The 13,425-nt window shown below is 36.2% G+C and overlaps 1 protein-coding gene across 1 annotated transcript; it reads left to right on the forward strand.

Moving 5' to 3' along the window:
* Nucleotides 1-7,116: 7,116 nt before the first annotated feature.
* On the forward strand, nucleotides 7,117-12,246 carry LOC143626854 (synaptotagmin-3-like). The gene is made up of 12 exons (XM_077096804.1): nucleotides 7,117-7,227; nucleotides 7,273-7,290; nucleotides 8,669-8,767; nucleotides 8,856-8,906; nucleotides 9,000-9,123; nucleotides 9,197-9,417; nucleotides 9,491-9,565; nucleotides 9,659-9,735; nucleotides 9,799-10,054; nucleotides 10,880-11,248; nucleotides 11,897-12,031; nucleotides 12,099-12,246. Exons 1-12 carry the CDS (start codon nucleotides 7,117-7,119, stop codon nucleotides 12,225-12,227), a joined length of 1,665 nt encoding a protein of 554 aa, XP_076952919.1. The 3' UTR covers nucleotides 12,228-12,246.
* The last annotated feature ends 1,179 nt before the right edge of the window (nucleotides 12,247-13,425 follow it).

Consider the following 13,425-nt stretch of genomic DNA (forward strand, 5'->3'; position numbering starts at 1 on the left):
CCAAATGATCCGCTCCTGACACTGTCATGATAGAAGACTCCATTCAAGATGAAGAACTTGACTATGGTCAGTTTGGAGACGACGAGGAGCAGGCTGCGCCAGATGCTGAGGGCGATGATGAGGATGATAAAGAGGCTGATGTCAACGTGGAGACTTGAGAAGCCCTTCATGTTTTTTTTTTTTTTTAGTAGTTTGTATCTCATCTTGTAAACTTGTAAATTTCAATGCTTGGAATGAAATTTTGTTTTTCCCTTCTTCGCATCTTGCGCATTCGCATTCATCTCTTTATATCGCTTGTTTGCTTGTCGAATATAAGATATGCTTGCACGTTGGAATAAGAACAAGGTTGTAAGGAATTTATTATACTTAACCCTTGTCATATTGTAAGTGATTTTGCCATATCTTGATTATGTTGACACGTGTCTTGGCGCTTTCATTATTCCTCTTTTGCGCGACGTTATCGCGCGTTTATGGAATTATGAGTTTTTTAGCTTTTACGTGTCAATATGTGTTACTCAGATATCCATTACAGTTTTATGCGCGACCCCAACCTGAGACCTTAACAACTATGTTTTGGCATTTGCTTTGCCTTAGTTGTGTTTAGGTGTTTTATGGTCAGGCTGCGCAGTATGTAGGATGGATGTTGTGAGTGATTTGAGCTAAGGCTCACATTATTGGGCTAAGGCCCTGACGTTTTAGAGTTAAGACTCTTTAACGCGTTTGCGCATGTATGTTTTACTTCGTTTTATTTTGTTTTGATGTCAATACAATGTTATCATATTGCTCAAAATTAATAAAGGGAAGTGTGAAACATGTATGCGAAAGGTAATAGAATTGGGCTAAGGCCCTGACGCTTTAGAGTTAAGACTCCTTAACGCGTTTGAGCTTGAAGCTCGCGCATGTATGTTTTACCTCGTTTTATTTCGTTTTGATGTCTTAACTCTAAAGCGTTGTACGAAGTGAGCTTGGAACTTTTCCAATAGTTCCTCGAACCCATCGATTTGCCCAGTAGGCAAGCTTTCAAACCAGACACGCGCCGCGCCCGTTAGGCAGCGAGCAAACATGTGGCACCATGTTGGCATCGTCCAGCTCTCTAGGTTTCCCGTGTTGTAAAAACCTTGCAAGAAATCGTCTGGATCTGTTGTGCCGTCATATTTACCCAAACCACTTGGCATCTTGGTTTTGTGCTGGATGGGAGCCTGCGCGATGCGCGCAGTGAACTTTGAATGTTTCACCAAGATGGCTGGTCTGTACGGTGTGGTTACATCCACTTGTCCTCTAACTGGTGGGCTGTACGGCATGTGCAGATCCAGATCGGCTCTGGCTCCAGGCGCCATGTTCACAGGCGCGCGGAGCTGTGAGCCTCCTGCATGAGTATCTCGTGTCTTCCTCATGCTGTGCACTTCTTCATCACTGAACTCAGTGTGTGCAGTGTGAACAGAATGTCCTTCTTCCGGCGCGCGCGGCCTTTTTGTCCCATGAACAGTTTGCTTATCAAGCGCTTGCCTTTGTGTTAAGTCGGCTAGCTTTTTCTGTTTGACCATCTCATTATACTTGTCCATTAGACGCCGCTGCTCGTTTATGAGCCATTCTTTAGGATCATTTGTTTCATCTTCTGGACCCATTGGTCCTTTTTGCTTCGCGCCGGCAAGATTTTGTAACGTGAGATCGTCTGGAGGAGTTTCAGTCTGGCCGTGAGGAGTTGCGATGAAGGGACGGTTACTGGTGGTGCGCGTAGAATCACGCGGCACCCTCAGAAACTGTTGTCCCTCATTAACATCCTCACGTTCAATATCCTCCAGAACTTGATCAACGTTATGAACGCCAGAAACCATGGTGAAAATTGGTTTTTTTATAGATCTGATGAGATCTTGTTGCCGTTGTAACAGTGGATGGCGCCAATGAAGAAGCGTGGATCGACTCACCGGTAGACGATCTACTTTCCTCGGGTGTGATTATACTATTTCACCGATGGTTTTCTTGGATCTGGGTTCTTCCACCTACAAAATGAACAGCACCGTCAACTTACCCCTCAGAAAGGGACAGAGGGGTCCTCTTTGGGGTAACCCTCCGGTGTGAGAATAAGTATTTGTGGAGAAGATAATAATATGAGAGTAAGGAAATCTGGAGAGTATTGCTTGATAGCTGAATACTCTGTGATTGAATATGATTGTGTATGTTACTGGCTGTAACTGTCTGTGATTGAATGTAATTGAATATGATTGAATGTGAATGAATGTATATTTCTCCTTGTGGAGTTGATGCTGTATTTATAGTGCTATGGTTTCCACTGATTGGGCTCAGCCTTGTTGGCCTCCTTCAATCGCTTTGCGCCACGTGTCCTCCGGGACACCTGGTGCTTTCTCATTGGTTGTAATCACGTGGTAGCACATGTGTCATGCTGAGTTGTCCACCTTTCATTTGGCAGCTGTCAACATCAGCATATTCTTATTCCTTAAAAAGATACATTCTGGAAGGTTGTCTGACGTGCACAATCAAGGTTGCCCTAATCCTGATTTGGATAAGGACGAGGTTGACTATGTGCATGTGCGATATGCGCCAATCCTGAGGATGCGCGAGGTCTTCTCTTTATTCTCACGCGCAGATGTTTCATGCGCAGATGTGATATGCACGAGCATGTGATATGCGCCGCGCGCATATGTGATATGCGTGAGCATATGTGATGCGCGAGCATATGTGTGCCTGGGCATATGATGCCTGAGCATGTGATGCATGAGCATATGTGATATGCGCCATGCGCGTAGGTTTTGGCTTTGTGCCTTCATAATGTCTTGATTTCAAGCCTGTTGTCTATATCTTGTGGGTTGACCCGCCTCGCTTGGTGTTGAGGCGGGTACATACCTCTTCAGTAGGTATCAACATAGAAAAGTGATAGCAATATCACCGGTAACGGATAGAAATTTGAAATAATTAAATAAAAACCAGATACTAAACTGGCCTTTCGTGTTCCTTTGATGAAGAGAAAATTTTTCCATCATCGTATCTGACCTCCATTTCATCTGATGGACCCTTTTTTGAATTTAAACTCTTAGACGTAGATTCATCTTCTTGTTCGATAATCCCGTAAAGGATGATGTATATTTGATTATGTGTCTTTTTAATTATTTTAATATATTATTGTATTTTCTTTTTAATTAATTGGCAGTTTATTTCTTTAGGTTAGTGGATAGAAGTTAGCATTTTCATTTCCTAAGTTGTAGGGAACGTGCATGGTGTAGTATTTTGATTTCCCTATATGTAACTATTTCAAAGGAGAATGAAAGGATAGTGTGTTTATGATGAAAAGTTATTGTATTGGTTTATCTCTTGAGAGTGAGAGTTAGATTAATATGTGTCTATGCTAGTTCAACTTTGGCAAGTTGGATGGTGTTCTTAGACCCGATCCTCTAACCATAGTGGTGTAAAGATCGTAGCCCGGCGGTTTATTTCGGTGGTGTATCTGTATCCGAAAACGAGCCGTTGATCTATCCCTTTTTATTTAATTATTTCAAATTTCTATCCGTTACCGGTGATATTGCTATCAAAAAGTATACCGTATCTTTGAATATCAGATAAATATATAATACATTGTATCAAATTATTGGTATATCACATGACAACTTGACAAGTATTACCGTATAAGTACGCCATGACTAAATGTATTATATAATGAAGTAAATGAACGATTTTGTTGAGATCTCATAGTTAGATGAAGAAACTTGTGGTGTTGAATAGTCATGAAGAAGAAGTCTTGGGAATATTCTGTCACACTTGCATTTTTTATTTATGTTTTCCAAACTTTAGAGTTTAGACTTTAGACAACCCAATATCTGTGTATATTTATATAAACCATCCATGTAGTTTGCTATTATTTCACTTACTTTTCTAATTCTTTTTTTTTTGTTCTTTTGGTGACATGAGAAGTGAACAAGTGAGATTTTCAAACCATTATCTACATCATGTTAATTGTCACATGCAACATCCAAATAACTTCTAGTCGTTACATTGTTTTTCAGTTTAGTTTTAGCTATATTTTTCATTAAGTAAAGTAACGAGTCTAATGACTCATAAACAAATGTTATAGAGACCAAAGAGCGGGCTAGAGACAAATTTTACGTTCTATACGTCATTGGTAAGGAGTAACGGGCTCAAGCCAATCGAGATTGGCTCCAAATCTTGAATCGAGCAAAAACTTAAATGAGCTTGAGCTTATATTAGGGTATGCTTAATAAACGAGGCCAAACCCGTGTTTCATATGTTGATATTGACTAAGCTCACGAGCCTAAATGAGCATATCTACCTATCTACCTTCTACCTATACTAATAAAAGAAAATAATGAGGATGACGTGGCAGTTTCATATTGTTTCTTGGCTAAATTTTTCCGCTCAAATTTCTAATATCTATTTATAGACATTTTAAAAACTTTCCATATTATGAATAAAGATTATATATTAAAAAATTGGACAATTCCTAATAAAACAAATAACTTGGACAATTCCTTATAAAATGAATAACATTTAATGCAATTATATGTGAAAATATAAACCTAAAATTGGAATTGAAATATTTAACCAATTTCAATTTTAATTTATAATATATTAGAATGTCATGCAAAATAATATAAAAAATGTACCGATAATAATATACGATTTCTTAGATTACGTGTACATTTAAAAATTAAATCATTTTTTTTAATATCTTAGCGTTTTTAAATATCTATATTTTGTAACATAACAACAAAAACATGTATACAAATATATTATCTAATTTAAAAAATCTTTTCATATGTAAAAAATGGATTTACGAAAAAAATTTTTTTTAGGGATTTGTGACATTAATAGCTGATCAACCCAATATTTATACAATATAACAAAATTTGAATTGTTTCTAAAAATTCTATTTAGTTTTTTATATTTGTTTCAAATAATTTATTGTATTAATTTACACATTGACAAATTCCATTTAATACATGGGTTCTAAAGCTAGTTGTTAGTTTATATAACACTAGTTTGAGTCCCTCCGTGTTACCGGGGGGGGGGGGGGGGGGTTATTTAGGTTTTGTTTTTAGTTATTTTGCTATTTTATATTTTGTGATGATTTGTTTTATTTTTTTAACATGGGTTTGTTTTGATTTAATACGTATATATTATTTGTTACGTTCATTATATTTTTGACGTTTGGGCTCTTTCAATTTAGATGCGCAGGTTTTTTAAATTTTTAACGAACGAACATAAGCGAACACAAACATGTTGATTTTTTTTAAACGAACAAACATGAACACAAATATTTGTCTTATGAAAAATGGGTGGTTGATGCAGGTGGCAATGGTGGTTAATGCATGAGAGGGGGTAGGTGGTAATCGGAAGTTAGTCAGTGATGGAGAGGATAGGACGACGACGAAGAATATGTGGATGCGAGAAATTAAATTAGGGTTTGATGATGACAGGGTTTCACAAATGAATGAGATGTTATAACGCGTTTAAGGGTTATCGGGTTTGATTATGAAAGAGTTTCACAAATAAATAAGATGTCATAACCTGTTTAAGGACTATCCAGGTTTGGTGAGACCCATACCAATGAATATTGGTCAAACACACGACAAGCCTCAAATCACAAATCAAACAATCTGGTGGCTTAAAGGGGGTGAGAAGCAACCAAAGAGTGACACATAGATTTTTTTGATAGACATTTATATAAATAGATAGATTTACTTAATATGTTCAATATATATTTTATAATACTAATTGTTATATATAAAATTATAACAAAAATAATTATATAACATATATTGTGCTACAAATAAAAGTTAAACTTCTAAAATTTATTTATTTACATAAATGTACACATATATCAGTTAATTAAGTATAAATAAAAAAAACTAGCTGAGAGTCAAAGAACAAGTATCCACCCACGAGTCAAGCTTGAGTTTTACAAATAGAGCTTTAATGAGCCGAACCCGAGCTCTCATAAATTAAACGAGGCAAACTCAACCTAGACAATACCTGGTTCAATGTGATCGTTTACACTGTCATACTGAATCTACGATAATACTCAAACTCAAGAACGAATAATTAATTTATAGGCTTTTGAATTGAAACTTCCGTCCACAAGCTTCACCTTACAATTTTTTTTAAAACATAATCAACTAACTAAACAATAGAGCAGAGCTCTATTTATCCTAAACATATAATAGATAAACTAGAAAAAAAGATAAGCCAAGAAATTGAAATTTGAACAAACAATAATTGATAATGAAATCTGAATTCAATCAAGAAGATTTGAATTCAAATCTCCAACTTGTTATCCACTCCAATCCTTCGCCACACGGGTCGCCAATTAAGTCTGATCATACCATTGGATTGGATGTTCCCGTATCACACTCGTAGATAGAGGTGCACAAAATACCTGGTTCTGAACCTGACCCGGTGTACCCAACCTGGAACTGGTTCCTACTCGTACCCTACTCGCAGGTAGGCCTTGGTATAGGATTTCTCCTCAAAGCCGTACCCGGAACCGACCCGGGCCCGGTGGAGCCGGAAATACCCGGTAAAAACCCGACCCTACCTACCCGAAACCCGAAAAAAACCCGGAAAACCCTGTCAAAACCAGGTCAAATACCCGACTATACTCGGACCTGATTCCTACCCGGACCCGATTTTGACTTTTATTGACCATACTTGAAAATACCCGGTTTGTGCACCTCTACCTGTAGACCCTAGTCATTTGGATCAATGAATTCCAACTAGTAAAACAAATTATTTTATTTTCAAAGGGGTGAAGTTGATACTAACGTAAACAATGAAGGGTACAAAACATAACTTAACTAACACACGTACTTTCTCTCCTAGTATTCATCTCTTTTGTCTTGTATCGCTACCTCAAAAGCCCATTTTTGTCTGTTTAATCTCGTGTGTTTCATGATACAACACAACACTCTTTGCACTACGTTAACGTCACCCCACAAACCATCCAATTATCGCTTTTATTTCCCGTTAACTGGTTTCGTAAATCCATTGTGTTTATCTTCCTTAGACACCAATCAATCTTTTTATATTATTCAGAGACCAAGATCAAGTTTGTTTGAATTATAATTATACAAATGAAACAATATTAAGATGAGCTTTGTTTGTAGCTTGTTCGGGATCATAGGGTTTGCGATTGGGATTCCGGTTGGCGTTTCTATTGGTTTTCTTATTTTTGGACGCACTGACTCGACAGATGTTAAGGTGACTTATTTGTTTCGTGTTTGTGAATATGGGTTTAACTTGTAGTTGTTTTTAAGATGTGCGGTATGTGTTGATAAAATGTCTTAATAAATTACTTTTGGTAATTTGAGTTAGAACATAGTTATTAAAAGCCCTAGCTTCTTGCGCCTGGGCCCCTTCTTCAAGCAAGGCTCAATAAATGCGCTTCTAGTTCCTAGGTGAGCGCTTCAGCATTGTTTATGCCAAGAACTTGAGAACATAAAAACCGAATGAAAGAAACGCAAGGGGTACTATTGAAGCTTAGATCCAGGAGAAGTCAAAGGCGTTATATTGATACATTTTGTTATTCAAGTTTTGGAATTACATTTGAATCTTGACAATTTTAGATATTTTGGTACTAATTAGATGTTATTAAATGTTATATAATAGCCTTTGTTTATTTTATTTTAAGAAGAGTATTATTTTTCATGTACATAACATATTTTTTATTTAAGTGCGCTTAATTTTTCTTGGGCCCTCGCTTTTTTTACGCCTTGCACCTAGGCCGCAGGCGAGGCTATGCGCCTTGAGTACGGCTAAGCATTTGATAACTATGGTTAGAACATTTCTTGAATTATAATAATATTGTACCATGTTTGCAATTTGGTACAACATTATTATTAAATAAATGGTGCCTTGCTAGTTGGGCTCCAGAGGTGCTGAAAGTCAGGCACCATTATAGCCTAGACGATAAAAGTCTGGAGCCTAACTAGTACAGCCTAGAGCCTAACTAACTGGTCACTAAACGAGCCTAGGCACGGGATGCTAGACACAAATGGTGCCTAACTAGTCATGCAACTTTATAGCCCAACCAGCTTTGTCAGGCACTATCGTAGCCTAGCCGTCGTATATGTAGTTGGCTTAAAATTTGGCTTGTCTGGGTGGCTAGGTGCTTGGCAGAGCCCATGGACGAAGCCTATTGAGGGCCAGGGGTGGCCCCGGTCTCCTGTTTTTTTGCGCAACAGTGTAAATTAGCCCGTTTTTTGCTCGAAAATTTGTATATGTAGTGTAAATTAACCTGTTTCAACCTAAAATTTGAGAACCCCCCCCCCCCCCCCCGGGTGTTTTTGTCCAAGCTCCACCACTGGCAGAGGATACATGGTTCCTCTGGAGCAGTGACAGACATGTAAGATCTTAGCCTTATTATTCTCCTTTAGGCACTTATGTAGCCCATCTTGGACATGTGCCGCTTACTGTATGTACCAACTCATTTTGTACTTAAAACCCGCAGGGCTCTCTAGTGCCTAGTAGAGCCCAAAAAGGTTACGTGGCCGAATATGATTGGCGGTGCCTAAATTTGTTAGGTTCCAAAAGCTTGCCTGTTTCAGTATTTTGTTAATTTTTGGTTCAACTTTGCTTATTTTGGTAATATTAATGTTTTATTGATATGGTCAGTTAGAGGTTTCTCAACATACATTTGCAGGATCCGTTCACTAGACCGATTCAAGAACTTGATAAAAGTTCATTGCTTGATATTATACCCGAGCTTCCATTATGGGTAAAGCACCCGGACTATGAACGAGTGAGTACAAAATCCAAACATTCTTACTCATCATCTTCAAACTTTTTATAACAATGCAACATGTTTTTTTTTTTTAATGATTATACAGGTGGACTGGTTGAATGACGTAATTCATGATATGTGGCCGTACCTCGAAAAGGTGCCACAAAATTTGGACACTTTATGAATCTTTTTTCGGTTTGTTAGGCACAAGAAGTAACTCATGTATCACATTCATTTCATTCTTGTATAGGCAATATGCGGTATGATAGAAAGCATGTGCAAACCTATATTTGCTGAATACATTGGCATGTATTTTATAAAATCCATAGAGTTTGAAAGCCTTACATTTGGAAGTCTTCCTCCTATAATTCAAGGTATGTTTGTTCACTAATATTATAATCACACACTATGCATAACAGTTATAGGCTGCTGTTATTAACTTGACAGGTATAAAAGTACACGAGTTGAATGAGGACAATTTGGTCTTTGATCTCGCGGCTAAATGGGCTGGAAATCCCAAGATTATTCTTATTTTGAATGTTTCACATCTACCGGTCAAAGTTCAGTTAATAGATATGCAAATAACTGCATCAGTTCGGCTGACACTAAGACCGTTTGTGCCAACATTACCATGTTTTTCTAATGTTGTTGTCTCTTTATTGGACAAGGTAGTTAAATTTATGTGCTATCAGATATTAAAATATGTCTCTATGGATAATATTATGATGTGTATTTGTTTAGCCGGATGTGGATTTCGGGCTGAAAGTAATGGGAGGCGATATAATGGCAATCCCGGGGCTCTATCAATTCATTCAGGTCCTCTTTTGCTTCATTTTTTGAAAAAAAAATTCGTTATCCGAATATTAAAGTTTATTAACTAAATCAGTTTAAATGCTGGTTTTATGACAGAATATTATTAAGAAATACATTGCTAGTCTTTATTTATGGCCTCAGTATCTAGAAATACCGGTTCTTGATGCTTCGGTGTAAGTTCTAATAACTTTTTCTTAATTATGATTTATCATATGCTAATCTTGATTTGGTGACAGTGGAGCTGCAAACAAGCCGGTGGGCATACTGCACGTGAAAGTTATACGTGCGAGTGACCTTTTAAAGATGGATTTACTCGGTTCTTCTGATCCATACGTTAAGCTCAAACTTAGTGGAGCTGGGAGGATTATTCCTTCCAAGAAAACGTCGGTCAAAACTAAAAATCTGAACCCCGTGTGGAACGAAGAGTTTAAACTTACTGTAAACGATCACATGTCACAAGTTCTTGAATTATACGTATACGACTGGGAAAAGGTGCGTTTTTTATTCGTATTTTTGACATCAATATTCCATTTTGATCATGAGTTTGTAATTAGGCCTGTAAACGAACCGAACGTTCGATGAACTGTTCTTGATTGTTTGGCGGGAAGTTCATTTATGTTCGTTTATTTAACAAATGAACGAACACGAAGAAAAAATTTGTGTTCATTTAATTAAACGAATGAACATGAACACATGTTCTGTTCGTTCATTTATGTTCATGAACGTTCGTTTATGTTTGTTTATTTATGTTCGTTTATGTCTGCTTATTTATGTTCATTTATGTATTAATAGAAAATAATTAATTATTATCTGGATTAGCCATCTGCTTAATGGTTTTGTATTTTTTAATTTGTGTTCATTTAAGTGTTTTCATTTATGTTCATTTATATTTGTTTGTGTTCATTTATGTTCGTTTGTCTTTGTTCAGTTATGCTCGTTTAGATATTAAACAAACGACCATAAACAAACACAAATGTTCCTTTTTTAAATAAACGACAATGAACATAAATATTTGTTCGATTAAGTTTCGTATTCGTTTTATATTAATTGAGCGAGCATGCCCTTGTTTGTGTTTGTTCAATTAGTTTGCAGGCTTTCATTATTCACATTGATGAATACGCCGGTCCTCTAGGCTCTGTCGATTTTATTTGTTTTCGTTTGTGTTTGTGAACACATTCATTTCCTTAATGAACAAACGCGAACAAAAAATCTCGTTTCGTGTGAACACATTATTTCCTTAACGAACGCACATGAACAAGGCCTTGTTCGCATTCATTCGGTTCGTTTACAGCCCTATTTGTAATACTTTGTGTGCAGGTTGGGCTGCATGACAAACTAGGAATGCAAGTTATTCCGTTGATGATATTAAAACCGAACGTTAAAAAGGAGTTGACTATTGGTTTGGTCAAGAATTTGGATTCCAGTGATCCTAGGAACAGGAAGCCAAGGGGGAGTATAACAGTGGAGATGACTTTTGTTCCTTTTGTGGAAGAAAACATGGGACTTAATGGGCCTATTGACTTCTATATGAGGAAAGAAACTGTTTCCAAAAAACCTGGGAGTGAGTTTGTTAACAGGCCAGGATTACTTTTGGTGACTGTAATCAGTGCAACAAGTGTTGAAGGAAAACACCATAATAACCCCTTCGCTTTAGTCGTTTTCAAAGGAGAGAAGCGTAAAACCAAGGTGATTAATGATTAATAAATAGGCCTGGAAGGCTGGAACCGTTCGGCGGGAAGTTCATTTATGCTCGTTTATTTAATAAACGAACGAACATGAACAAAAAATTTGGGTTCGTTTATTTGAGCAAAAGAAATATGAACACATGTTTTGTTCGTTTGTTCGTTCGTTTATGTTCATGAACGCTCGTTTAGTTATGTTCATTTATGTCTGTTTATTTCATTTATGTTCATTTACATAGTAATAGAAAATAGTTAAATATTATCCTGAATAGTCATTTACTTAATTCTTTTATATTTATTCATTCATGTTCATTTATGTTTCTTTATGTTTGTTTGTGTTCATTTACATTTGTTCATGTATGTTCATTTATGTTTGTTTATCTTTGTCAGTTATGTTCGTGAACTGTTCGTTTAGAATTTAAACAAACGAACATAAACGAACACAAACATATTCATTTTTTAAATAAGCGAACACAAACACAAAATATGTTTTCGATTAAGTGTTTGTGCTCGTTTAAAGTCAAATAAACGAACACGAGCATGCCCTTGTTCATGTTTGTTCGGTTCGTTTACAGGCCTATAATAATGAATAATGATTTCACTAGTTTAGACTCGCAGTTTGATTCTTGACTTGGTTGACTTTTTACGACAGATAATGAAGAAAACTCAGGATCCAAGTTGGAACGAAGAGTTTCAGTTTATGTTAGACGAGCCTCCTTTTGAGGACGCTATTCATATCGAAGTAATAAGCAAACGGAATCATAAGATTGGATTTAGTTCATCAAAGGTAGACCTTTATCTTTCAAGAACAAATGTATAAATGATTCATTTGTTAGGATTGCCTTAACATGCAGGAAGCTTTGGGGCATGTGGATATAAACCTTGTCGACGTCGTTTATAATAATCGTATTAATGAGAAGTACCATCTTATTAACTCGCGAAACGGGATGATACATGTTGATATTAAATGGAATGCTACATGATGTACAGTTGCAGATTTGGTTACACAAATGAGTTCATGGTTTTAAGGTTTGTCAAATGTTGCATAGAGGTTTGTTGGTTGTGACAAAGATATTGTGGTGAAAAATACAGATTTATGAATTAAAATGGTGCTAAAAAATCATTTGTCTTACATAGGTTGTTCTCCTTATTTATTTATGTAAATTCAAACTATGTTCCATTTATAATTACTTTTTTTATATATCAAAGACAAGCCTAGATATTAAGCTTTTAGCTTTTAAGCCTATCTTTAGATTAAATTAGACTTTTCTTATATTTTTATATCATTATAGAAAATTTTTAAAGAAGCAAAATTACAATTGGGACTAGTAATCATACTCCATCAATATTTAACGGGATATTGGATTTTAATAATCTAAATTTTGGTTTATTGGCCGGCATTAATTCTAACTTAAGAAACTCCCAATGTTAATCCTAACTTTTATCATATTGACCTCCACCGAGCCTTTTTCTAACAAATACTAACACAATTAGTTTTTGGGCAAAATATGTCATTGCTTTAAATTGATGGAGTAAAAAAATTTTGTTTATTAATATACTCTCCAACTAGAGGTGCAAACGAGCCGAGACGAGCTCGAGCTCGACTCACTTCTATCTTTATTTCTAAAGCTTGAGTTCGGCTCATGAGTGGTCTTTCAGACTCCAGGTCAACTCGTTTACCATTTTATTAATCAATTTTTATATTTTATAATTAAAAAATATATAAAAATAATATTATATAATATATATTATTTATATATTTTTTTCATTACTATATATATTAATTAATAGTAATATAAATTTTCAATCTCCTTCATAAACCTATAATCTGCATGGCGGCGACGGTGGTGGCGGCAAAGGTGACGATGGCAATGGTGGTGGGGGCGGCGGGGGAGGTGACGCTGGTGGCAGTGATGGCGACGAAGGTGATGCTGGCGGCGACGGGTGGGTTTTGAAGTTTATTTATCCCTCTCAAGTTGGAGAAATGACAATTTTTATCGATTAACCTAGGGAATTTCTTAAGTTGGGATTCATACCGGTCAATAGGCCAAAGTTTGAATCATTAAAATCCAATATCCCATATTTAATAGTCTAGTGGTATGGTGTCCGCCCTTTTAAAATGGACGTGATGAATTCAAATCCTTGCAAAATGAAAAATAGGAAAATTTTAGATGAAAATAA

The sequence above is a fragment of the Bidens hawaiensis genome, unplaced genomic scaffold, assembly GCF_021521415.1.
Source record: "Bidens hawaiensis isolate Kalapana, Puna unplaced genomic scaffold, B.hawaiensis_p1.1 tig00004525_1, whole genome shotgun sequence".
In the NCBI taxonomy this organism is placed as follows: Eukaryota; Viridiplantae; Streptophyta; class Magnoliopsida; order Asterales; family Asteraceae; genus Bidens; species Bidens hawaiensis.

Excerpts from the sequence above, each read along its gene's own strand:
- LOC143626854 (XM_077096804.1), top strand. The coding sequence starts at position 7,117 with ATGAGCTTTGTTTGTAGCTTGTTCGGGATCATAGGGTTTGCGATTGGG. Across the intron at positions 8,768-8,855 it reads AGCACCCGGACTATGAACGA|GTGGACTGGTTGAATGACGT; the intron begins GTGAGTACAAAA and ends ATGATTATACAG. Across the intron at positions 9,736-9,798 it reads CCGGTTCTTGATGCTTCGGT|TGGAGCTGCAAACAAGCCGG; the intron begins GTAAGTTCTAAT and ends ATTTGGTGACAG.